The sequence below is a fragment of the Danio rerio genome, chromosome 24 (genome assembly GCF_049306965.1).
Source record: "Danio rerio strain Tuebingen ecotype United States chromosome 24, GRCz12tu, whole genome shotgun sequence".
Taxonomy (NCBI): Eukaryota; Metazoa; Chordata; class Actinopteri; order Cypriniformes; family Danionidae; genus Danio; species Danio rerio.
The window spans coordinates 7,758,350-7,785,147 of NC_133199.1; the positions used below are offsets into that span (position 1 = coordinate 7,758,350).

The window sequence follows — 26,798 nt, forward strand, 5'->3', positions numbered from 1 at the left end:
TGTTTACTGATGTACCAATACTACAATCAGCTGCTCCAACAACTTGATGGAAACTAATCTACGTCATATTTGGGATTTTATTTTAAAAAATTTGGCATTCTTTGAAAAGATTCTTTGCACATTAGGATGGAAAACAAAGTCATTGACATTCATGCTAAGCAATTAAGTGAACTGAATGAGTCTCAATCTCATGCTGAATCTGAATAGGTTCCACAATCAGAAACATTGCCTTTTTATTTCTTATTTTCATCTATGTGAAGCTGCTTTGACATGATTGATATTGTAAAAAGCGCTGTGGCCACAGCCCTGTCACCCTGCAGCCCAAGACCAGTTACTCACTGAAGCTAAGCAGAGCTGAGCCTGGTCAGTACCTGCATGGGAGACCACATGGGAAAACTAGATTGCTGTTGGAAGTGGTATTAGAGAAGCCAGCAGGGGGCGCTCAACATGCACTCTGTGTGAGTTCTAATGCCCCAGTATAGTGAAGGGGACATTATACTGTCAGTGGGCGCCGTCTTTTGGATGAGACTAATTGAGGTCCTGACTCTTTGTGGTCATTAAAAAAACCCAGGCCACTTCTCTTAAAGAGTAGGGGTGTAATCCCAGTGTCCAAATTCAGTCCATCATCACTTACCCATCATAGACTCCCAATCATCCCCATCCACCGAATTTGCTCTATCACTGTCTCTCCACTCCACCAATAGCTAGTGTGTGGTGTGCACACTGGAGCTCTTGTCCTGTGGCTGCCATCACATCATCCAAGTTTATGCTGCACACTGGTGGGGGTTTGGATTGTGAGCGCTTTGGATGTATGGACGTACACAATAAATGTGCTTTATAAAAATAAATACATTATAGAAATATAGACAAAGATGTAAAACTATTTAATTCTGCCAGTCGGAGAGGCATTTGTTCTCAAAACAATATACTAAAATGTAGCCTTCGTGCTAACTAGATTGACGTTTACCATTCCGGTCTCCTTTTTTCCCTCTCTCTCCCTCTCTCTTTCAGTTGTGTTACGACTACAAGTTTGATCTGGAGGACGATCAGCATAAAATCCCCTGTCACTGCGGTGCCGTTAACTGCAGGAAGTGGATGAATTGAAAGAGCTCTCCGTAAAGACGGAATCCATCATATGCATTCCTTTCTTAGACCCGAGAAATGTGCGACGTAGACCGCAGGACTGTAAGAGGGGGTCTAAAGGTATGGATTTTGACTCCAGCGTGTCTGTTTCTGGTTCAGTTGGTAAAGAGTTGACATAGTTTATGATCGAGCACCTTCACCTAAATTAAATGAATAGGCTGCACACTGGTAACTCTGAATTGCAAAGACAATGTAAATGTGTTTTTCCTGGATGAAAGATGAGATGGTGAGCGAGTGCTAAACAGGATTTTCAGGTGGGCTTAGGCTTGAACGTGCTGGCCACAGCCTTATTTACATATATAGAGGCAGGTCCTCTGGGTAAAGAAATATATACACAAATATATATATATATATATATATACACATGTAGTTACAGAAATGTAGACACCACTGAACAAGGAATGTACTGAGAAGACTTCCTTAGGGATAAAGCTAAGGGAATTATTAACTTGCACTAAAACAGAAAGATACCGTTTAAATACTTGATTCCATGAGTCAGTTTATTTGTTTCGTTTCACCTTTGCTTTGATTTCTGTAAAATAAGAGACGGCTTTTGTATTTATTAAGGATCGAAGCTATTTTTAAAGATGCGGAAGAGCAGAGTCGAGCTGCTGGGAAAGCCTGCCGATTGGACAGAACATGTTACTTTATACGATGTGTAAATATCCGTCTATAATGAAACGTTTTTAAATACTCGACCAAATGTTACCTTAACTTTATCATAGCTGTCTGAGTGACCTTTTGTTTGTTTTCAACAAAACGACAGAAAATAAAATAAAAAAACGATGAAAAAAAAAAGTCTATATATTTAAGAAGGATGTGGAGAAATCATTTTGAGAGTTTATGTATTGTATAAAGATGTACAGAATCTGTAAAAATGAAAGAATTCAGAGTATTTTTGTTGTATTTAGAATGTAGAATCAATATTGTCTAAAATGATCTGACCACTTGAAGAACTCTTTCCTTCGTTTTTTTTTTTTTTTGCATTTTTATATATATTTTCGCAATCGAGAACGAGCACCAATCATGCCGAGGCGATTAATCTCTTAACTCTGTTCATCAGATTAGTGTGCACTGTGAATTTCCACCCATAATGCGTTTAATAATGCTCTACTTAACTCTCTGCAGCCTAGATGAAGTTCCATGCCTTTCACGTTCAGAAAACTCCATGCTTCATAAAATGTAACGTACGCTTCTTTCTTGTTTACATTTAACCGATGAGAGAGGGTTTATTTTTAGTTTGTGGAAAACGTCAGAATCTCAATATGATGTCACAAACTCCAATTAGCTGAATAATTCAAACCTGGTGGTAGCACTTTGCAGGCCGGTTTGAGATGAAGTTTTTTCACGCGGACTGCAGTTGTTGGTATTCTTCCGCGGTCCTGAGCTTGTAATATACATGGCATGATGTATTTTTTCAATTTTTCGGATAAATCAATTGTACATAGTTTCTCAATGACTGGATGTAATTAAATTTTGTTCTTGGATATTTGCTTTTCTCCCCCTTCTTGTACAATATCCAGACATTTAACAGTATTTGTCTTTTTCTTTGTCCTGTATAGTAGTATCCGATGTTTAAAACAGAGCTTTTTTTTGGAAGTATACAACGTGTGGGTTTTGGAGTTTGTGGAATCAAGATTTAGAAACATTTACAAAAATAAAATATTTTACATCATGTTGCTTTTCTGTGTTCATTATGGTGGGGGAGGGGGGGGGGTCATCATGTTCATTTTAATTATGACATTTTATAATACGATATTGGAAAAATATAACATTGCAATATTTTGCTTTGCTGTGATATACACTACAGTTAGGTTCATAAATATTTGGAAATAAACATAATTCTAATTTTTTTGGGCTCTATACACCAACACAATGGATTTGAAATTAAACGAACAAGATGTGCTTTAACTACAGACTGTCAGCTTTAATTTGAGGGTATTTACATCCAAATCAGGTGAACGCTGTAGGAATTACAATGGTTTACATATGTGCTCCCACTTGTTAAGGGGAGGCACATATGTAAATATATGCCAAGTTCACCTTTCTTTCCCATTCTGATGATCGGTTTTAACTGCAGCAGATCGTCTTGTCCTTGTCTACATGCCTAAGTGCATTAAGTTGCTGCCATGTGATTGGCTTTTTAGTCGACTACAAACAAAATCTCAGTTATAAAATGGACAGTTCATGTCGTTGAGTCTGAGTTTGTCCTTGATTCTGCAGCTTTTGCTTTGGTAAATATTCTGCTCTCAGTATTGCGCCAAAGAAACCTTTATTTGTTTCATTTCTTGTGTTTTATTTGTGTGAAACCTTGCTGCTGTTAAGAAATAAGCATGAAGCTGTGGTTTATAGTGAGTTTATAATGGTACAGTACATCACTCCACATAAATCCCCCTTTTAAATTCACTGAACCGTTGCTTCTTTTGGCTCTCTGCTTTATTTTTGTTGTTTCTAAATCCTCACTTTAAGCCCAAAGTCATTTTATTTTGAATTTAATTCTAATTTAGTTTTTTTTTTTTTTTTTTTTTAAATAAATAAATAACTTAAAAGCTTTTTGGAGCTCTCTCTCTCTCTCTCCCCTCTCTCTCTCTCTCTCTCTCTCTCTCTCCCCTCTCTCTCTCTCTCTCTCTCTCTCTCTCTCTCTCTCCCTCTCTCGCTGGCTCTTTTGGTCAGATCAAATGATTTATAAAATGAAACGGATCAAATAAACAGTTCCTCAAGTTAGTACTGATATCAGATGCTTACCAAGCTGCAATTACTGCATGTCTGTGGGGTATTTTACAACAGCCTAGAACACCGCTCAGCCAATCAGAATCAAGGACTGGAGCAATTTGATTTATTATTATCCAGGGTTTTCCTGGTGTGGTATTCTGAGCATGACGTTTTGACTGCTTGATATAAATACATTTTGCATTATTGAAATCTTATTAAGCAAAACATTATCTTATTTACAAAAAGAAACTAAGAAGCTAACATTAAATGTGTTATTTATTACATAACCAGTGCTTGAGCAACACTTGGGGTCTGTCTGCCTTATTTTTGTCAAAAACATGAAACAAAATGATAATATGTGGCCACTATGTAGGAACATTTTAATTAACTATAGTAAATGTTACAGTGCTGCTCTGTTCCAGAAATTCCCTTTCTTTAACACCTTTATATACAACATGAATACACAATTGATGAATGAATGAATGAATGAATAAATTGAATGAATGAATGAATGAATGAATGAATGAATGAATGAATGAATGAATGAATGAATGAAATATCAAAAAAGTGAAAAACACACACACACACATACACACACACACACACACACAAACACTGGAGTCTCAGATTGGCCACCTGCATGATAAATGTGGGCATTGCATTAATTGTATGTAGGCTACTGTTCTAGAGTCAGCAGGTAAAACATGTGCCAGGGTTGTGTATCATTCACCGTGGTGACCCCTGATGAAGAGCTGGATATGCAGAGAGGTGAGTAAGTTGGACTACAATTGAATTACTTCACTAAAATAATTCACTGTTTGCAAGCATTGAAAACTCCACCTGCTGGCGACACCTGCTGGCCAAAACTGTGTACATGCGACCAAAGCTCAAACTCAAACGTGCATATTAAGCTCTTACAAACGGTTTATTGAAGATATTCTCTTAAATGCAATTAACTATAGAATAACCGTCACATCACGGAATAAAAGAGGTTACTGGCGGCAATAAAGAATTACACTAATAAAAAATAGTGAGTAGAGCAACAGAATGCATGTCTTCTATTCAATTTCACAACTTATGTACCTCTAAACTATTAATATTGTAATTATTAGTTGTAGTATTTTATTGTATTGTTTTTTCTTAAAATATGGTATTAGCTTTAGATGTTTTAGCAGTAAATGTTCTGTAAATGTTTTGCAATGTTTTTGTTTTTAAATTTTTTAAAGAAAAAAATACGCACAACATGTTTTAAAATGAATATAAATTTATTTGAATGTACTTCATGCTATACAAATATTACAAGAAATGGGAAATGCATCAATATAAACTCATTTAAAAGCATATATTGTGTTAATGACCACTTCAGCTATAACTACACATACTGTAGTGATGTAATAGATTCCCCCGCGCCGTCGTCATGGTTATTTCGGAACGTTCAGATATATTGGAGTGTTCTACTTTTTACATCATACCGAGTTGTCGAATGATCGTAAGTACATTTTACTCTGTGCTCTTTAACTTTTTTATGTTAATAAATCTGTTTTTTCTGTTAAAAATGTTTAATATTTCAGAAAACATGCTGTTTTTAGCTCAAATATTGTATCATAGCCGCTTTTCCGCTGTCCGGTTTTGGTTAAAGGTGTCTGGCAGACCAAAAACCCTGGCGGTGACCGGAGGTATAGGTCTTTACAGGCCGGGCAGTTGAAAAGCAGCTATTGATTTAAACTAACGTTACACGCAGTGAAATACACATTCACAATGCTATACAGTGGGTGTTTTAAGCGGGGATGAAAGCAACATTTGAATGTAAAAACCTAATTAACAAAACTAAATGTTTGTTGTGGTAACTAACTCTGTCCAGACCAGCTGTTAATTTGTATCAATGTAGAACAACTTCAATACTGTAACTTCACGTCAAACAAAAGTTGCAGATTGTTACTGGGTGGGTCAGAAGTAACACAATATTTGCTGGATTTACTGGCTTAATCTTGTTTATTTGAAATATATTTGACTATGATCTTGGTAATGTTAAAAAAAAGAACTGATATGAATTCTGCTCTTAAAAGCTGAAATTCAGACCTAACCGCAGGACACAGTCCTAAAATCAGTTGATATTTGGCAGCTCCATCAAGGCTTGTGCTGTTATAGCCTGGAAAGCAAATGTTGTCAGGGTTTTCCCATGTTACTTTCATCCTTGCTCTCCCCTAATGCTGTAATTTTCATGATTACTGTGTGTTTTGGTTATTTTAAGAGAATACAAACTGTTCAGAAGCTTTTTATTATTTACTAATCTCATTTCTTTGTTTCACAGTGCTTTACTGTGTGTTTGCCATCGTCATCAGTGTCTATCGATCTTCTACTTCTTCTGTTTCGTCATTGCGTTTGTCACCAGCATGTCGACCATTGATTTCAACCATCTTTCCAACCTGATTCCTGCCTCTCTGTCACCTGAGAGCGCAGAAGAGCTCGCCACGGCCCTCTCCACCGGCCGCTGGTGGGCTATCATGGAGGTGTTACACCCCATCGATGAGGAGCGTCAGTTTGACTTCACTTCAGATCACCAGAGTCAAACTGTGGAGGTAACTTACAAAAAATGAAATATTAATAAAACGAAAAAGCAAAATCAAGTTAACCTGAGTCAAATTAACTCATAATATATTAAACTGACTTAAGATTATGTCTGATTCTTCAACAGGACGAGTTTTCTGCGTCTGGTCCAGCAGAGACAGCAGATGCGTCCTCCGTCACTGAGGCCTCAGGTGAGCTCGCCACTGCCCTCGCTGCAGGGGCCATCATGGTGGCTGAGCGCCCTGTTGAGGAGCCTCAGGTTGACATCTCCTCAGTGCCGTTTTTGGAGGCACCAGAAACATCACCAGGAGCTTCTGTGCCTGAGAACAGGGAACCCACCACATCCCCAGTCCTCAAGAGCCAGCCTGGAGCTCCTGTGTATGCCGAGTCTGACACCCCGGGCTACGGAAATCAAATCCCCACGCCTGCTGAGCCAGCTTTGGGCCCACCTGTGTGTCCTGTAAGTCACTACTGCCTCTCGCTTTCACTTATCTTCAGAATATTAATTAAAGGAAGCTTTAAACTGGGCTATTAAGTTCTGAGTATTTAATTAATCTGTTTGTTTTTTTTCGATAGGGCAACGGATACATGTTTCAGATGGTTTCAGCAGAGCCTAAAGATTATAAAAGACTTCGAAGAGTTTCGAGGTGTCGCCGGTCTCCGACTCTGCAGCAGATAAGAGAGGCATGGGTGAGTTCCTGCTTCCTTTTAGTTATACTCAGTGTTACTGGGTGGAGATTTTAGTCTATACAGTAGTGAACATTTGAAAATTGAGATTGGGAGATGTTCAATAGTTTTAAAACAACCAGTGTTGACCACCCCACACCGAGTATACTATTATCTGCAGCCATCATTTAAAAGCTCACAGATCAACACATGATTTATCTAGAACCTGCTTCATTCATAGACTCCACATATAGAAGTTTAAATTGTCAGATCTTCAGGTTGTCTGTAAATCTGTTCAGAGTAACATGATTTTGTCTTTGTCTCCAACAGCTTAAAGAATAATTATATTATATAATTATATTTAAATGCCTCTTCAGAAGCAGCAGCATGTGGAGGTTGTGGCCAGTAGGGGACAAAATCGAATCCCTGAACCACAACCTGAAAGACCTCAGCTGACAGATGTGAACGAAATAATCCGTGAGCTTCTGTCTGGTCTTGAGCCTGCTCTTCCTCCCAAAGCAATGAGAGAACCGGTTAGTTCCTGCTTTCTGTTTTACCCAGTCTTAGAATTAAAAATTAGTGTTGGAAAAAGCCCTAAATGTGTTACTTGGTTACTTTTAAAAGCAAGTCATGTGACAAATGAGTTATATTTGCATTATATTATATTATTGCGTTGATATTACTGGCCTGTGCAAAAAAAGGTTTCCAAATGTTTATATGGAGTTTTATGGAGTAAATCAACAAATCACAGTGTGTGTGTCTGAATACACTCACTTAGGGTTTTGGTAGATTCAGTGTTAAATCATAGACTTCACAGTAGCAATTTGAGTTGACAGATCTTCAGCTTGTCTGTAAATCTGTTGAGTAACATGATTTTGTCTTTGTCTCCAGCAGGATGAAGCATTTGTCAATCAGATGCCTCATCAGAACCTGCAGCATGTGGAGGTTGTGGCCAGTAGGGGACAAAATCAGATCCCTGAACCACAACCTGAGCAGCAGCAACAGAATGAACCTGAGAGACCCCAGCAGAGAGACTTAGTAGTGAACCGAAGAGTCCGTGGGGTTCTGCGTGGTCTTCAGTCTGCTCGTCCTCTCAGAAGAATGAGAGAACAGGTTAGTCAGTCTTAGAATTAAAAAAAGAGTCTACACTGAATGTACTTTTCCAGGATTGTTTCCCAAAAAAATCAAGCATCAATCTGCTTATCAGTGCTGGAAAAAAGTAAATAAATGTGTTGCTTAGTTACTTTTTAAAGTAGGTGATGTAAAAAATATGTTATATCTGCATTTTTTTAGATTAAGATGGTCATATATGACTTTTTTACCCAACACTAATGCTTTTAAATATGCTCAAATGTTCTCTTTAACTCTTGTGTATTGTTATTACCCTTTCATTATGTTAGTGGCTGTTTTTGCCCCATTGACCTTCATTATAATGACACTTTTGATTGTAAAGCCTTGACAGCAAGTAATCATGTATTCTTGATTGTTGGTGGCTTTCTCAGTTGAGAAGAGGAAACATTTTACTGTTGATCATTAGTTTGCTCTATTAACCCTTTAGACAGGCCTGTGCAGAAAACTGTCAAGCTTTTATATGAAGTTCTATTGAGTAAATCAACTCAGTGTGTGTGTGTGCATAAATATTTACAGCGTTTTGGTAGATTCATTGTTAAATCATAGATTCCACATATAGAAGTTTGAGTTGACAGATCTTCAGCTTGTCTGTAAATCTGTTGAGCAACATGATTTTGTCTTTGTCTCCAGCAGGATGAAGCATTTGTGAATCAGATGCCTCATCAGAACCTGCAGCATGTGGAGGTTGTGGCCAGTAGGGGACAAAATCAGATCCCTGAACCACAACCTGAGCAGCAGCAACAGAATGAACCTGAGAGACCTCAGCAGAGAGACTTAGTAGTGAATGGAAGAGTCCGTGGGGTTCTGCGTGGTCTTCAGTCTGCTCGTCCTCTCAGAAGAATGAGAGAATTGGTTAGTCAGTCTTTACTCACTTTTAGAATTAAAAAAGAGTCTACCCTGAATGTACTTTTCCAGGATTGTTCCCCAAAACAGTTATTAAATGCGTTAATTAGCTACTTTTTAAATAAGTGATGTAAAAAAACTTTATATTTGCATTATTTTTAGATTAAAATGGTCATGTATTACTTTTTTTCTAATGCTGTTGCTTAAAAATAAGCTCAAATGTTCTCTTTAACTCTTGTGTATTGTTACTATCCTTTCATTATGTTAGTGGCTGTTTTTGCTCCATTGACCTCCATTATAATGAGACTTTTTGATTGTAAAGCCTTGACAGCAAGTAATCACACATTCTTCACTGTCGGTGGTTTTCCTGCTTGAGAAGAGGAAACATTTTTACTGTTGACCATTAGTTTGCACTATTACCTCTTTAGAAAGGCCTGTGCAAAAAAAGTGTCTAGCTTTTATATCAAGTAATATGAAGTAAAACAACAAATCATAGTGTGTGTGTATAAATACACTCACTTATAAAGTTTTGGTAGATTCCAGCCATTTGAGTTGACAGATCTTCAGCTTGTCTGTAAATCTGTTGAGCAACATGATTTTGTCTTTGTCTCCAGCAGGATGAAGCATTTGTGAATCAGATGCCTCATCAGAACCTGCAGCATGTGGAGGTTGTGGCCAGTAGGGGACAAAATCAGATCCCTGAACCACAACCTGAGCAGCAGCAACAGAATGAACCTGAGAGACCCCAGCAGAGAGACTTAGTAATCAATGGAAGAGTCCGTGGGGTTCTGCGTGGTCTTCAGTCTGCTCGTCCTCTCAGAAGAATGAGAGAACAGGTTAGTCAGTCTTAGAATTAAAAATGAGTCTACACTGAATGTACTTTTCCAGGATTGTTTCCCAAAAAAGTAATTAAATGCTTTAATTAGCTACTTGTTAAATAAGTGATGTAAAAAACTTTATATTTGATTTATTTTAAGATTAAAATTAAAATGGTCATGTATTACTTTTTTCTAATGCTGTTGCTTAAAAATGTGCTCAAATGTTCTCTTTAACTCTTGTGTATTGTTACTATCCTTTCATTATGTTAGTGGCTGTTTTTGCTCCATTGACCTTCATTATAACGACACTTTTTGATTATAAAGCCTTGACATCAAGTAATCATACATTCTTCATTGTCGGTGGTTTTCCTGCTTGAGAAGAGGAAACATTTGTCATTTTTACTGTTGATCATTAGTTTACACTATCAACCCTTTAGAAAGGCCAGGGCAAAAAAGTATCTAGCTTTTATATGGAGTAACAACAAATCATAGTGTGTGTGTGTATAAATACACTCACTTATAAAGTTTTGGTAGATTCCAGCCATTTGACATGACAGATCTTCAGCTTGTCTGTAAATCTGTTGAGTAACATGATTTTGTCTTTGTCTCCAGCAGGATGAAGCATTTGTGAATCAGATGCCTCATCAGAACCTGCAGCATGTGGAGGTTGTGGCCAGTAGGGGACAAAATCAGATCCCTGAACCACAACCTGAGCAGCAGCAACAGAATGAACCTGAGAGACCCCAGCAGAGAGACTTAGTAATCAATGGAAGAGTCCGTGGGGTTCTGCGTGGTCTTCAGTCTGCTCGTCCTCTCAGAAGAATGAGAGAACAGGTTAGTTCCTGCTAAGAATTCGTCTACACTGAATGTGCTATTCCAGAATTGTTTCCCAAAAGAAAGTTGTGGTTAAATTAAGACTCAAAATCCCCCCAGAGTGAATGAAACTCTCCTCAACAGCACACGAGGGTTAGAAGTGTTGTATCTGAAACTGAAAGAAAAAGATTTTCATGATGATGTCTGTTCTTCAGCAGGAGGAAATTGTTAATCTCCAGAATCCTCCTCTCCGGCAACCCCGGCCTGGTCCACCGCCTACCTACATTCGCAGGACGGTGGTGGGCAGCATTGGAGATTTTGCACGCCATTGATGAGGAGTCTGAAAGATCAGCCTCAAAGATGAACTAATAAATCAATAAAGAGATTGTAAACAGAGTTCTGGAACTATATTTATCCTTTTTGTCAATGCCGCAGCCTACCTGAGTATTGTTACTGACCATGTCCATCACTTTATCACCACAGTGTATGACCATACGTGTGGGTTTCCTCCGGTTTCCCCCACAGTCAAACGCTATAGGTCAATTGAATAAACTAAATTGGCCGTAGTGAATGTGATTTTCTCAGTACTGGGTTGCAGCTGGAAAGGTATCCGCTGTGTAACATATCCTGGAATAGTTGGTGGTTCATTCTGTTGTGACGACCCCTGATAAATAAGGAACTAAGCAGAAGATAAATGAATGAATGATTACAGAAGAGCACACTGACAGTTTATTAAGCTCAAGGTAAATCCAGTGATCATGAAATCAAACAGAACTTGATAAAAGGAAATCAAACATCAGGCTTATGTTTATATATATAATGCTAAGAAATGTTAAATTAATCATTAAAACTGATGAACATAAAATCTAGCAGACTGTGATTATATTTAAGACGTCTTTACAATGAAAATAGATTTTCTCTGTGCAAATAGTTTACATTTCAAATAGTTAAAACGTACAAATACTGAGCACGATTCTTTTAAAATACTCTTTAAAATAGTGTCTGAGTAAAGAAAATGGGTCAAGAAAGCGTCAGACCAAGGCTTCAAATTCAAAGTTGAGATCAGGACCTCGATGACGCGACTCCAGCATTCTGGAGGGTCTGATGGCCACGTCTGAGTTGCCGGCACTGTGCTGCTGCAGTTCAGTCCTCTGTCTGAGCTGGATTTACTAGTGGCTCTTCACTACCAGCATCCTCAACCCTCCAACTGCCATTGCTGAGAGCGGGAATCATCACAGATCGCCATGGAAACATACCCTTTGATGCTGAGAGGGTCGCCCACAGCCAAACACTGCCCCACTGACACCTGGTACAGCCAGTTCTTTTTCTGGGAGGGATAAATAATAATAATTATAATTTTTGCTCAATACTTAATTTTTTTTTGTGTGCAAAACTTATTTTGCAAGTATATATGACCTAGATCTCTAAGATATGCAATGTCAGATTGCATCATCACGGTTGCATCCAGATACTATTGGAAGCAACCGTGCCTGGAAACAAAAGTGGTGCGATGGGTTCTCTTTGAAATAGACTAGACAAAAAGCGATGCTCGTGCATCCACAGTCCTGCTGCTTTCAAGAGCTCAAATTGTTAAAAAAATAAAATCTTCTTTTGTAAACAACAGCCGTTGCTGCTTTCGCTTTAACTATTCAACATATTATTTGCCCTAATGTTAACTGTGTGTGTGTGATCATCCTTTCGTTTTCACACACAGTATGTTTTTTTAACTGCTTTCTTTTGCTTACATTTATTTTAATTAATAAGGTTCATGTTTCATTTTTTTTACAACAATTCTGCTTTAATAGGAGATTAGCCGAACCCCCCACTTATGTGTAGTTAACTGCTGATCTGAGACCTTTAGAAAGGACAGATTACTGTGTATAGTTTTACTTACATGACAAGAATTCTTTTTTTTTAAAGAACAATAAGCAAAAAGAAAAGTTTTAGCTAATTGATTAACTTTTAATACTTTTAAGACCCCGCAGAGATCCTGCAGAAGGGAATGGACAGACTTTTCTTGAACTTTTTCCAAAACTTTTTTTTTTTTTTTTCAGATTAACCTGCAAGGATTATTTGTTTACCTAATGAATAACAATAGAAGTAAAATAAAGCTAGTACAATAATAAACTGGCAGATACAGCTGTAATGTACAGGTGATGGAAGAGGTAAAAGCAGTGTCGTCTCTCACCCCCAGTGTCCACTGCTGAGATCCACCAGAGCCGTGACACTTCATGAGGCGCGGCGGGTCGGAGGAACGAATCTCTGACATGTCCAAACACAGCAGCCCGGCTAGAACCAACTCATGTTCCTCATCATATGCCCATTCCTGCAAAACAGCACACAGTTCAACACAAAGCATTTACACAAAATAAATACCAAGCAAAAAGCTAAAGTTGCTTTATGTAAGACTTTTCTAAGTCATAAAACCAGCATGTGTTTACAGATAGAAGCGTGAACATCTGAAAAACAATGCTAAAGTCACTTACTCTGCTTTGAAAATGTGTGTTCTGCATCAGAATGTCTGTCTTTGTTTTGGTCTGTCTGACTCCGCCTACTTACTGTTTACCCAATTATATTTCGACACCCCGGGTTGCCTTAATGCAAAACACAGCGCATTTCATTTCAGTCTTGAAGTCTGCCTTAATGCGTGTGCGCAGCTAAAAATACAACCTTTACGGACAGCAGCAGCCTCCGAAATGAGACGCAGATTCAGAGTTATAAAAATACATGAGATGGCTTTAAATGAGGAAATAATACAAATATTAAAAATGTAAACATTAGCTGATAGTGTAAGGTTTGATCATGCTTGCTTCCTGTTTGTTTCATCAATCTGGCAACCTGCGCGTGTGTCAAATCATCGTTAGGGGACAAAAACCCTCACCGATATTTTGAATTTAGACTGCAATACCTTGTTCAACCACTATCCTACATACAGCATCTTTAAAATACGCTCTTCAGATGTCTGTAGATATAATAGTGCCGCAAGTCTGCAGTTTAGCCATGTGATTGGGCTACTTGAGTTTGATTTAACCTAGATGTTGATGGTAGACCGTTATCTAAAATCTGTCTGCTAGCCAAGAAATGTAGAAAAAAAAATTGAATAAATGTAAAAATATATAAAAAATTCTAATAAATAAATGGAAAATAATATTACAAACAATATTTTTATGAGTTTGGCAAATTAAGACATAAATATATACAGCAGAATTTCTTCAACTTTTGATCAATTTAATGCTTAATTAATAAATATATCAATACATTTTGAAAACAATTCCCAGTTACTATTTCTACCAAAGAATAAACTTTAAATCTTCAACTAATGAACACAAAGATGTGACAAACTGACCTGCTCAGGGTCCTGTGGGTCACAGTCTTTCACCACCACAGCGCCCCCCTTCTGACTGGGACGGCCCTGTGCCACCAGACACTTGTCAGCCAAGAGATTACGCAACTGCAAGAGAGCAGAAAGACGCTGGTATGAAGAGAAAATGCTAAAACGATTTATGAATGGTAGTAAGTATTACTATTAATTTAACGATAGATGTGCAAAAACATTGTGCTTCTTTCTATTTGAATTTATTTATAAATAAATGACATTCAAAAATTACTCAATAATGAGATGCCACTTTCTAAGTTATGATGAGTTGCATTAGTTTGATTTTGCATGCATTAGTGATTATAGTGATAGATATATATATATATATATATATATATATATATATATATATATATATATATATATATATATATATACATATAGAGAGAGAGAGAGAGAGAGAGAGAGAGAGAGAGAGAGAGAGAGAGAGAGAGAGAGAGAGAGAGAGAGCAGCATCCGGAAAGTATTCATACAGCTTCACTTTGTGTTACAGCCTTATTCCAAAATGGATTAAATTCATATATTTCCTCAAAATTCTACACACAATAGCCCATAATGACAATGTGAAAAAAGATTTTTTTGAAATTGGTGCAAATTTATTAAAAATAAAAAATCTGAAAAATCACATGTACATCAGTATTTTCAGCCTTTGCCGTGAAGCTCTAAATTGAGCTCAGGTACATTCTAGCTGCGTCCCAAATGGCACACTATACACTATGCACTCATGCACTATGTACTTATGCACTCACACACTCAACAGGACAATATATGTATGTAGTGTCATCCCAAATGGCACACTAATGTTTTTTTACTAAGCGGAAATTCAAACCGTTTCCCTGATGACGTCTGATGGTTGCCAAATTTCAAATAATACAAATAATACCTGCCGAGAGTATTGCCGCATTCACCATCGGGAGGCGCTATAATCACTCTCGTAGGAGAATTTTGCTTTTACCATCCAAAATAAACAAAGTTATTCAACATGTGCGCCCGATAGCTCCGCCCCTTCCGCTATGCAAGCAAACCTGCGGTCGTTGAGTGCGTGAAGTGTCCATCATTACACACTTCATTTTAGCGGCTGAATGAGTGCATCATCCGTGTAATTAAAGTGCACTTATTATTTTTAGAATTTTCAGTGTGAACACGCTACTTACACTATTTATACTACAAAATGACGTAGAATAGTGCATAAGTATGCGATTTGGGATGCAGCTTCTGTTTCCACTGATCATTCTTGAGATGTTTCAGCAGCTTAATTAGATTCACCTGTGGTAAATTTAGTTGATTGGACGTGATTTGAAAAGGCATACACCTGTCTATATTAAGTCCCATGGTTGACAGACTACAAGCAGCCAGAAAAGTGGTGCGTTTGTTCTTTTATCAATATTTCTTTTATTGTGGTTGTATAGTGAGATTAAACCACAAAATATTAAGGGGGCATGAAAATGCTGGAATATTCCACTATTTTTCATGCTGTTGATGAAAGAGTTGCTCTACTGCCCTCTGCTGTTTCCAAGACTGATGTCTTTTGAAATACAGTAAATGATGTAGAGCAGAGGTGCCTAAACTCACTCCTGGAGGGCAGATGTCCTGCAGATTTTAGTTCCAACTCCAATTAGACACACCTGAAATAGGTCAGCTCTTTCTAGGTATACTAGAAACTTCAAGGCAGGTGTGTTTAAGGAAGTTGAAGCTAAACTATGCTGGACACTGGCCCTCCAGGACCGAGTTTAGGCATGAATAGCTATGTTTCCATCCAAAGATGCAAATTAAATGTATGCGCATAACTGGAATATGGTATAAAAGAAGTGCGAATACAGCAGCGTTTCCATCCAACGAGTCAAAGACAACAAAATAGTCACCTCCTGATTAACCGTCAATCTTTCCCTTATTTAATAAATGACTTGCCCCTCAGAAGTCAAATGCCGACACAAAATTAATATCTGGTGGTATTTGAAGGCATGAGACGCGAAGCACAGACGCTCTTAACAATTCTGGAGGTAATAATAATATAACACTAATACTGAAACGGTTACAGCATTTTAGACTGACCAAAACAACATTTCAGATGTTTTACAATGTGCTCAGCTTGCTGGTTTGTCCATTCACACACATTTTTACCATCACATGATCTCTTATAACAAAATCACATGACCTTTTTTAATGCACATACTGGAATCTGTTCAGTAAAAATGTTTCCATCGTAGCGTATGCACATCTTTTCTTCTCGAACAACAAAAGTTAATCCTACTCCGTTGCACACGTTTTTATGCGCATTTTCAAAATGTATACGCATCCTGCTGATTCAATCAACCGTTTTATTATGTGCATATGTAAAATGCACATAAAATAGGTGGATGGAAACATAACTAATGATGTAGAGATTTAAATGGCATTCAACACACAAAATAGTGTACAGTACTGTAAGTTGTGAGAGTCTAAAAACATCAAGCACTCATTCCTGGAGTTGTTTATTTACCATCAGCGATACAAGACATGGTGAACAGTGAAAGGGTGAACATGAGGTCTTACCCGACCCCGCTGCAGTACTTTTGGTCTCTTTAAACCCTTGTTGATGAAGACAGGCTGCTGGGGCTTGTGCGGAGAGGACACCTGCATTTCGGGGTATATATTGTCCAGGTACCATTTGAAGGAGTGACACTGCAGCCGCTTGCGAATAGAGACCCGCTCACTGATGTCCCCATAGTCCCGGTTCCTCAGCTCAGGCCGCAAGGCAAAGTACTGCTCCTGATGAACATACAGACATTTTTAAGATTTACTTACACAGAAAAAAATGATATGCAAGTCAGAAATGGTGTAGGTGGTATTTTTCTGGATACACTTTGGGCACTTAAGTAGTAGTGAACAACATTTAAGTGAAGTTTCTTAAACTCATTTCGAAAGGAGCATGTGATAGGATTGACTACAGCTGATCCCTATCACTAATCACTAACTAGCCAATCGGATAACTCTAACTTCAATATAAGTATCCAGCCTAAACTTCATTCCTCATCTTCGTTTTGGACCCCCCCCCCCCCCCCCCATTTATTTTTATATATAAATATTTCCCAAATGATGTTTAACAGAGGTTTTTTTTTTTACAGTATTTCCTTTAATATTTTTTTCTTCTGGAGAAAGGCTCATTTGTTTTGTTACAGCTAGAATAAAAGCAGGTTTGAATATTTTGAAACCTATTTTAATAGCTCGATATTATTAGCCCCTTTAAGCAATATATATGTTTGATTGTCTGCAGAAGAAACTACTGTTATACAATGACTTGTCTATTTACCCTTATTAAGCCTTTGAATATCACTTTAAGCTGAATACTAGTATCTTAAAAAACATCTTGTAAAATATAGTGTGCTGTCATCATAGCAAAGATAAAAGAAATCAGTTATTAGAAATGAGTTATTAAATCTGTTATGTTTAAACTGTGCTTTAAGCATCTTCACTGTATTTTTGATTTTATTATTGATAATAAAAACAGTCGGCAGCAGCAGGAATATTGCACGGTCACTTTAAGGGCCTACTCACACTATGCCATCCGTACCGTGCCCAGGCCCGTTTCCCGGATCGTTTGAGAAGTGTGAGTGCGCTAAATCGCGCTCAAGCACGGCTCACTTGGCCGGCCCTGGCCCGGTTGGAGGAGGTGTGCCTGAGCGCGGTACACTTGGGCTTTGGCGCGGTACGCTTGTGTGTGAGATCGCAAAACGCCCCAAAGCCCGAAACCGAAAGCGAGACGTGACTTTTAAGGGACTGTTTGATATGGATTTATTAATCATTCTTACTGTTCAGTGAACGCAAACTGCCGTAGTTTATTAAAGACGCAAACTCCTCACAGCACGCCAGCTGCGCGCCTTCAGCAGACCTCCTCATTCCTGCAGCGAGAGAGCTTAATGATTTTTTATGAGCGCCAAAAGTGGCGGAACTGTTCGGCGAAATATCTGACTGCGTGTCCCCGCATCCCTAAGGACTGTTTGGCGAAATATTTGACTGCATGTCACTGCATAACAAACGACTGAAACGATATAACTAGAGAAATCTCCACTGTGCTACTGGGTGAGAGCGTATGGCAAGCCGTTTTAGCATTTAAACCTTGTTCTGACTATCCATAAATATATTTAGAGATATCTCTAATTATATTTTGACTAGTCATAATTATAATTCGACTAGTCAGAATGACAATTAGAGATATCTGCAATTACAATTGTACTAGTACGAAATCAGATTGGAGATATCTGCAAATATATTATGACTAGTCATATTCCTCCATTGACTTCCATTGAAAAATATTTGCAGATATCTCTAACTGAGTTGAATCCAATTCAAGATATCTACAACTGTAATTCGACTATTAGTAAATTAATTAGAGATCTTCAAATATATTTGTAAATATCTCTAAATATGACGAATTAAAGACATCTCCAAATGTATTATGACTAGTAAAAACTCAGAGATATCTCTAATTACAATTGTGACGAGTCAAAACTCCTTTAGAGATATCTGCAAATATTTTTTAATGGAAGTCAATAGAGGAATATGACTAGTCATAATATATTTGCAGATATCTCCAATCTGATTTCGTACTTGTACAATTGTAATTGCAGATATCTCTAATTGTTATTCTGACTAGTCGAATTATAATTATGACTAGTCAAAATATAATTAGAGATATCTCTAAATATATTTATGGAGTCAGAACAAAGATTTAAATGCTAAAAAGGCTTGCCATAGAGAGCGCTTCTGAACAGCGCAGCAGCGATGACGTAAGCGTGCCGAGGCCCGATATGGTGTGAGCGCGGGCCGTCGGGGGAGACGGGAGGGGGGACAAGCGTGCTTTGGCCCGGTTCGAGGCAACTGTACCTAGTGTGAGTACGGCCTAAGAATAGTGCGGCTCTGATATGGTTTCTTTCTCGTGTCTTTTGATTCTCAACTTGTTTGTTTATTAAACAAATGAGGGTTAATATGAATAATCACTAAACACCGCGCTCTGACACAAGTGTGCATGTATTTGACCATTAAAGCGCTCACATTAAGATCGCGTTAGATGTGTGTGTGCTCTGCTGTCCGAGGCTAAGCGCGGCGCGCACGCAAACACACACACGCTACCTGTCCGAGGCTAAGCACGGCGCGCACACACACAACAGCACGTGCTCTTTTGCGCTTTTAAAAATATGTATGATGCGCATCCCGTGCTGAAAAAGTTACATTACAGCACATGCTTTAAGTCATTTTCACGTGGAACTGAGCTTTACAGAGGCAAAAGGTGCGTTCGACATGAAGCTCAGCTGCAGCCGGTGATCAACGAGATTAGCCGAGCGCAGGCGGGGCGGAGTTGAAAACGGAGCCGTCAAGACGGACAGCTGGACACTTCGGGACTCAAAGTTGCTGCAGTCATGATGACCGATCACATGGCGTCATCATATTTTTTTGTTATTTTTATTTATAACAACAAAACATTTACAAATAAAACAGAATACAGGCTCTACAAACTGTAGTTCCTTTTTAAACAATAAGAGAGAATTATGAATAAAATATATAACAAATGCATGAGAGAAATAAGAGGAAATGAGAGGTTAATATAAACATAAAAACGAACAGGTCTATTAAATACAAAGCAATAAGCATAAATTCTAGGAGTTAAACATCAATCTTTAGGCTAATACTTCTTGTTTGAATCTGCTAAAAAAGGGTTTACATATATGTACATTTATAGATATAAAAATTTCCCATGTAAAAAGCAAAACAAGGTGTTTTGATTAGGTCTTAATAAATGACATTATTTTGGATAATGAATGAATTTTCAAAAAAGCACTTTAATCCAAAAAGATTGTGTTGAAAAGAACAAAAGGTAAAATAAGTGAGCTATGTAGAAGTTTCCCAGAAAGAGCAGGTAGCCTTTAAACTGCTAGACAGAAAATAAAATATATATTTATATTATAATAATAAAGCCATTTTATAATTATTTAATAAAATAGTTCTTTACTTTAATTTGTTAAGAGAGCTTTAGGGGGCAGGATCAATGATGATGATTTTCTTATTTCAAATCTGTAAGACTTATTTGAGTTCATATTTAGGTTATTCACTAAAATATACACTAAAATATATCATTTAAATCGTTCATGGAGATGAATGCAGTAAATAGTCTGTATAAAAAGTTAAAAATAAACCTGTGCAAAAAAGCTAACCTTTATAACCAGATTATTTAACAAAAGATGATACTGCAGTAAAATATTTGTAGTCTTTTAATAAGCAAGATGTGTACAGGATAGAGAGGGTGTGAAAAGTGAATTGTTTGTTTTGAAACTTTTGAATCGGAATTTGTCCAATTATAAACCCGAAATACACGTGTTTGTTGTCATGTGGTGAACTTGGCCAATCGTGTAATATCGGTGTCGTCATCAAAGCTCCTGCAGTCGCTCTTCAGAAGCTGCATGGTCTGAGTTTGCCGTCTGATCTCGGAGCGCTGTCGCGGTACTTTGATGCCACATGTGACAGTCACGTGGCGTCGGCGCAGCATCAATCCGGACAAGATTTCTAACCAGAATGCACCGCTTTAAGACAGATTTCGATCGATCTGCGCAGCGCTGCATGAAGTCGAACGCACCTAAAGAGTTTTCACATGTGTACAACTGGAAAGGGGGCGGTACGTGATGGAATAATCGGTTATCTCGATTAATGGTTTTTTATAATAGTTACAAGCCAAAATCAAAATCGGATTTTCGATTAATTGCACAGCCCTAACACTTACTACAAACTAGCGCAGTTAGCGGTCTATTTTGGGAAGTTATCAAGAACTACCTGATCTCATGTCCCTCCTAATGCTTGTTGACCAGGCGGGAGCCTTGGGCTCATCTATCTCCGAGCTCAGGGTTCTCTCCCAAGACAGCATGCCAAACTTGCTTAAATAGTCAAGCATTATCTAAGTGTAAACTCTTGATATGCCACTGCCTAGCCGAGTATTGTTGCTGAATTGCTGTATTATTTTGAGAAACTACTGTTGCTCCACACTATTATCATTATTTAGTAATGTTATTATCATTGCCTACTAAGAAGCAAGACAATAGTTGGCTTACACACATGAAGCAGACACTCCAGTCAGCTCCATGATGGGACTACGCATTGCTGCTCCATTCCAAAACAGAGTCATCCACCCACCTACAAAGCATTCTTGGCAGCTACCAAACTCAAGTGTTAAATCATGTGTTGATGCAAACATCAGAATAATTCATGCATTACCAATCAAAGCAACATGTTAGCTGAAAAAAATTCAACTGTATTTAAATCAGTGAAGCAAAAATAAAAACAAAACGACCAACAGAATAAGACTAAAATATCAGTGAAAACAGCTGAAGTGTTAAGCAGAGAATAACCGGCTGAAGCAGAGTTTAATGTGTCTGACAGGTTATTAGATTCTTCTCTAACTGGGTCAATTATCTCTTAGACGAGGAGCCAATTATGAGGAAGCTTTGAAGTTCTGTACAGTATGCAATACAAAGGCATCCAATTTATACACACATGTACTCCCCACATCTCCATCATGTAATAATGCAGCACAGTGCACGTGTGTTATGGGTTGCCAAAAGCAATGGACAACGTTTAGCAGCACAGCTGACAATGTTCAACACGCCAAAAAACAATCAATTTATTGAGTGACTTTAAAGAATCAGGGTCAGGGTGGACACCATGTCATGTAATAGGTCATGTAATAGCAGCACTCATTGGTCTTTACAATGAGAGGTCAAACTCTGAAATCATGTGTGAAAACCCCAAACCTAAGGCAGGAATGCCCTACTGAACTGTTGGAAAACTCTACTGACAGCAAACAAACAGAATCATTAGAAACTACATTTCAACACATTGAGAAATGATTATTCATTCATTCATTTTCTTTACAGCTTAGTCCCTTTATTAATCAGGGGTCGCCACAGCAGAATGAACCGCCAACATATTCAGCATATGTTCCATGCAGCGAATTACCTTCCATCACTGGAAAACATCCATACAATCTCATTCACAAACATACAGACAATCTAGCTTATCCAATTCACCCGTACCACATGTCTTTGGACTGGTGGGGGAAACCGGAGCACCCGGAGGAAATCCACGTCAACACGGAGAAAACATACAAACTCCACAGAAATGCAGAGGCTCGGACCAGTGACCTTTTTGCTGTGATTCGACCGTGCTACCCACTGCGCCACCGTGACGCCCAGAAATAATAATTGTTATTACTATTATGCTACTGTTCTTTACCTTATAGTCATCCATCCAGACATGGGCCAAACGCAGGGAATTATGAGCCATTGTATCCTGACCTCCAGGTGACCCATACGGCCGGCGCTTGCGGAAGATGTGCCCCACCCTGGAGCAGGGAACGATCAGTAACTGGCCTCCACACATCCAAATCTGTTGAGAAATATAGTTCAAGCCAGTTATACTTTTGGTCCCAAACATGAAATAAACTTGTCTTAATCAGCGGTTAACAAACTTTTATATACACTTTTTTTTTTTTACATCTGAATCCATCAAATGTAAGGTGAAAGTATATATTTTAATACTTTAATGGCATATCGCAATTCTCTGATTTCAGTAAAAATAATTATACCGATATATTTTTCAACACATTTCTAAACATAAAAGCTTTAATAACTTATTTCTAATAGCTGATTGATTTTATCTTTGTCATGATAACAGTAAATAACATTTGACTAGATATTTTTAAGACGCTTCTATACAGCTTAAAGGGACATTTAAAGGCTTAACTAGTTTAATTAGGTCAACTAGGCAAGTTAGAGTAATTAGGCAAGTTATTGTATAATGATGTTTTTTTCTGTAGACTTTAGAAAAAAAAATATATATATATTATTATTAATTATTAATAATAATTTTGTCCTTAAAATGTTTTTTTTTTTTAATTAAACTTCTTTTATTCTAGCCAAAATAAAACAAATAAAACTAAAATTTTAATTTAGAAATACAATTTCTAGAGGAAAAAAAATATTATCAGACATACTGTGAAAATTTCTTTGCTTTGTTAAACATCAATTAGGAAATTTTTAAAAAAGAAAAAAAAAATCAAAGGGGGGCTAATAATTCTGACTACTGTATCTTTATTTTGATTTGACAATTTGCCTGTTCATCTCTGTAAGGCGATTTTGACAGTCTGTACACAGGCTTCACAGTTTACAACCAACTATTACCACAGGTTAGAATATTTATGTGATAAAATTCATTTCCAAAGTATTAAGCATTTAATTTAAACACTAATTACTCTAATGTTATCCTCAAGAGAAAGCAAAGTATTCAAAATGCCATAAGTAGGTCAGCCAGACACTTCTTGTCTGGTGTTTTTCAAATACTTTTCAGCCCACATACTATACAGTAGGGAAGCATGCAATTCAAGACAAACCACTTGAGAACTACCTAGCTTCAGAGTTCAGTTCCAGCCCTGTCAGTTATTATGAAAAGTTCCTGAAGATCTTAATTAGCTAGTTTAGATTTGTTTGACAAAAGCAAGAGCTGACTGATGCAAAAGGGTAGATCTCCGTGTATTAAACACCCCTAGTGAAACAAACAATTTACCCGAAAAGATATTTCCAAGTTCTCTCCACCCCATATATCCATGCCACGGTCGTACTGACCAAGCTCATAAAAGTAATTTCTGTCCATGGCGAAGAGTCCACCTGCCATCGTAGGAGACCTACAGAAAAACGTGATGAAAGTTAGTGAGCTTGTGCAAATCAGCATGGAAAAACTTAACTTGATATGTTTCACATAACTGTATTATAATTATTATCCTTGGCAAGTACAAAATGTTTTTTCGTTAACTTATTTACTTTTAAATACCTAAAATTTATTTCATTTTTGGTAAAATTAAAGAGTTGAAAGAGAGAAAGAGAAAGTTTTAATTAAGTTTAATATCTTTGGCCAATAATTTGGTTTCATATTTTAATTCTAAAGGCACAATATGTCATTTTGTCACCAAAAAAAAGAGTTTGTTTTACAAACAAAGGCATAATTTGATAATGCAGAGTCTGGAATTAATTGAAATGTCTATTTATTACATCCTCCAGGACTTCTGCAGAAATCATGCTCATTCAAAACTTATTACCATGCAATTACCATGTAGGGGGATGGGGGTTTGTATGAGATCAAAATCCTGCCAAACGCATTGCAGTGGCAGACCAAAAAATAATGCACGCCAATCAAAAAAAAAAAATGACATCGCGTGTACAATTATAACATGCAAAAGACAAAACAAAATACAGACTAAGAAACAACCTGAAAGATACAAACTAAAGGATAATGAGCGTAAATCAAAACTGCATGATTATATGGTGTCATGGTTTTGTAATAAAAAAATTGTGGTTATAATGGAAGTCAATGGGGCAAAAACAGCCACCTATGGAAAATTAGGGAGAAAAAATGAACATTAATCAAAAACAAAGCAACAAAGACAATGTTGTTACAAATGCCCAAGACTTTGATTAAAGATTATAAAAATACCAGCCCACAATTGACATTTATATTGAAATTAGGTCATTTTGTGTGTGCTTTTTTACCAATTCAGTGACATCATTTGTGAATTTGGCAATTAAAGAGTTAAAATCCTGTTATTTACTAAGCAATTTAGTAGTTTTGATCAGGACTGAGGTTGATTAGCAGATTTATGCCAAAAAAATTGAAAAATATATTTATCTGATGCAGTTTTACAGGAGTTTAGTTCAGTGGATGTTTTCATCCCGAACATAACAAAAGACTAGTAAATTGGCCCAGAGTGTATTGTTGAGTTAAAAAAAAAAATTTAAGTATTTTCTCAAAATATGTGTCAAAATAAGATTTGTCACCAAAAAATCATTCTGCTAGCTGAAACAGAGAAAGTTGGCCAAATAAAGACACAAAATCACCCTAAAATGGATGAAAAAATCTCCAAATTAAGGTTGAAATTAACATGAGGGTTAACCTAAAGGGAAACAGAATAGATTTGCGTCTAAAGATTTGACTGGTAAAAGGGCTGACAAAAGAGCTCAGTATAACACAGACAACTCTATTGTTCAAATTCTGTTCCAAGAATCCATCTTGTGAGATACTAAACAATACAGTCTATGACCACACGGCTACAATGTTGGACTTCATCCTCATCCATGACATCAGTTTCAGGGTAGCAGTGGGTAGGCCACAGTACTATGCACGGGTTTGACCGTAATAAAAAAAAAACAAACAAAAATGTACTGCTTTATTACATACAGTTATTCCAAATAAAACTATTTACTCATTGCTTAATCTCTTTAGGTGAGAATGCAGATTGCAGATGCAGATTTCTCCAAAACATGAGCAGTTTATATACCACCGTAATGTAATGCACACTGGTAATACCTAATGGCTCCATCAGGGCTGTTGAGTTCGGACATGGGCACTGGGTCCCACTTAAAGTGCAAGCCCCAGTTGAATCCTCCTCGAACGATAGGAGAAGGGGTGTATACTAGTGTGTCTGCGCTGATGATGTCGATGACTGGGCACACCACAGTTTTCCTGTTCTCTTTAATAGGGGTGAGCAGAGGCTGGAGCCAGGCCTCATTCACCTCACAGTGACTGTCCAGAAACACCAACACCTCACCTGAAAGACATAAAGACAGCTTTATAGAAGGATACAATAATAACAATAACACAGACTGATCTTCTAATTATGTGACTTAAAGAACAAAATAAGCAAATAAGTGTTTAAAATAGATGGTATATGGAGGCTCAAACATGCTTGCTTGAGGGGAAGAACCAAAGAGGTTTGTTCTTGTTCAGTAAGGGTGCTTTCACATCTGTAGTTCGATTCATTTGGTCTGGACCAAGCACAATAAATGATACATTGTTGCATTTTCTGCCGTCTTTGGGTCGTTTTCACACCACACTGCTAGCTCTGGTCCGAACCAGTTGAAACGAACCAAAATGCAGTCATCTGACAAAATCCACATCTCTCATTGGCCAGATGTTGTTGAACATATTTCCTAAACTGCATATTGATTGGTCAGAACTCACGTGCAGGAAAATGCCAGTGAACGCCTGAAGGTAAACAAAACCTTTTACTCTGGAGGGACGACTGCGCTGGCTGATTGTATCCCTGCTTAATAGGCATATAATATAAGAGAGCATAACAGGTGTAGAAAAAGCTGATTTTTTTTTTTTGCCTAATTAAAGGGCACATAGGTTACCTCTTTTTTCAAATTTATTATAAGTCTTTTGTGTCCCCAGAATGTGTCTGTAAAGTTTCAGCTCAAAACACCCATCAGAGTATTTATTATAGCTGTTTGAAATTTCTGTATTATAGCTGGGAAAAGGTTGCTGCTGTTTTTTTGCACTGGGCCTTTAAGGCGAGTCATTCCTGCCCACCGATCCCACGTGCCGGTAAGCAACATGCCTCAACACGCCCTCGGCTGCCTCAGGAAGCAGATCTCACATAACGTTTGAGAGAAATACTACAGAAAGAACTTATTCGCTAATTATTATTAGCATTTTTTGTGGAGTTGCAACAATGAGTTCACGCACACACAGCACAGACACGTAGCGCAGACACTTACGCACATGCATAGCGTAGACACGCAGGCAGACACACACACACACATAGCACACCCACATAGCGCAGACACTTACGCAAATACATAGTGTAGACACGCAGACACACACACACACACACACACACACACACACACACACACACACACACACACATACAT

At 37.6% G+C, this 26,798-nt stretch overlaps 3 protein-coding genes across 71 annotated transcripts in view; 2 read left to right on the top strand and 1 right to left on the bottom strand.

Moving 5' to 3' along the window:
• The window catches only part of kmt2ca (lysine (K)-specific methyltransferase 2Ca), a 213,316-nt gene extending 210,498 nt beyond the window's left edge, over window positions 1–2,818 (top strand). For all 19 annotated transcript variants that reach the window (XR_002456618.3, XR_012399696.1, XR_012399697.1 and 16 more), the window contains one exon: window positions 1,012–2,818. Coding sequence is in view for 16 of the 19 variants with exons in the window: in XM_005162545.6 (XP_005162602.2) it covers window positions 1,012–1,104 (93 nt within the window). In the remaining 3 variants the exon portion in view is untranslated. The remainder of the gene's footprint in view (window positions 1–1,011) is intronic.
• A 1,905-nt stretch (window positions 2,819–4,723) lies between these two features.
• On the top strand, window positions 4,724–11,090 carry LOC560947 (uncharacterized). Of its 50 annotated transcripts, none has more exons than XM_073941445.1 (10): window positions 4,724–5,344; window positions 6,167–6,434; window positions 6,551–6,883; window positions 7,000–7,113; window positions 7,467–7,622; window positions 7,981–8,202; window positions 8,851–9,072; window positions 9,678–9,899; window positions 10,494–10,715; window positions 10,910–11,090. In XM_073941445.1, exons 2-10 carry the CDS (start codon window positions 6,249–6,251, stop codon window positions 11,024–11,026), a joined length of 1,794 nt encoding a protein of 597 aa, XP_073797546.1. In that variant the 5' UTR covers window positions 4,724–5,344; window positions 6,167–6,248; the 3' UTR covers window positions 11,027–11,090. The 50 variants fall into 50 exon arrangements, with proteins under 50 accessions (XP_073797546.1, XP_073797551.1, XP_073797547.1 ...); XM_073941450.1 differs by having other exon boundaries at window positions 10,913–11,090; XM_073941446.1 differs by having other exon boundaries at window positions 10,497–10,715.
• Window positions 11,091–11,400: 310 nt separating this feature from the next.
• galnt11 (UDP-N-acetyl-alpha-D-galactosamine:polypeptide N-acetylgalactosaminyltransferase 11 (GalNAc-T11)) overlaps window positions 11,401–26,798 on the bottom strand; it is a 29,238-nt gene continuing 13,840 nt past the window's right edge. For both annotated transcript variants that reach the window (NM_001076562.2, XM_073940441.1), the window contains exons 6-12: window positions 25,450–25,690; window positions 23,656–23,773; window positions 22,327–22,479; window positions 16,603–16,818; window positions 14,041–14,145; window positions 12,883–13,020; window positions 11,401–12,021 (exon numbers count right to left, since the gene is read on the bottom strand). In NM_001076562.2, the coding sequence (NP_001070030.2) occupies window positions 11,890–12,021; window positions 12,883–13,020; window positions 14,041–14,145; window positions 16,603–16,818; window positions 22,327–22,479; window positions 23,656–23,773; window positions 25,450–25,690 (1,103 nt within the window). In that variant the 3' untranslated portion in view covers window positions 11,401–11,889. The remainder of the gene's footprint in view (window positions 12,022–12,882; window positions 13,021–14,040; window positions 14,146–16,602; window positions 16,819–22,326; window positions 22,480–23,655; window positions 23,774–25,449; window positions 25,691–26,798) is intronic.

Coding starts and splice junctions, on each gene's coding strand:
- LOC560947 (XM_073941445.1), top strand. CDS start 6,249: ATGTCGACCATTGATTTCAACCATCTTTCCAACCTGATTCCTGCCTCT. Junction 9,900..10,493: donor TCAGAAGAATGAGAGAACAG/GTTAGTCAGTCT, acceptor CTTTGTCTCCAG/CAGGATGAAGCATTTGTGAA. Junction 10,716..10,909: donor TCAGAAGAATGAGAGAACAG/GTTAGTTCCTGC, acceptor TCTGTTCTTCAG/CAGGAGGAAATTGTTAATCT.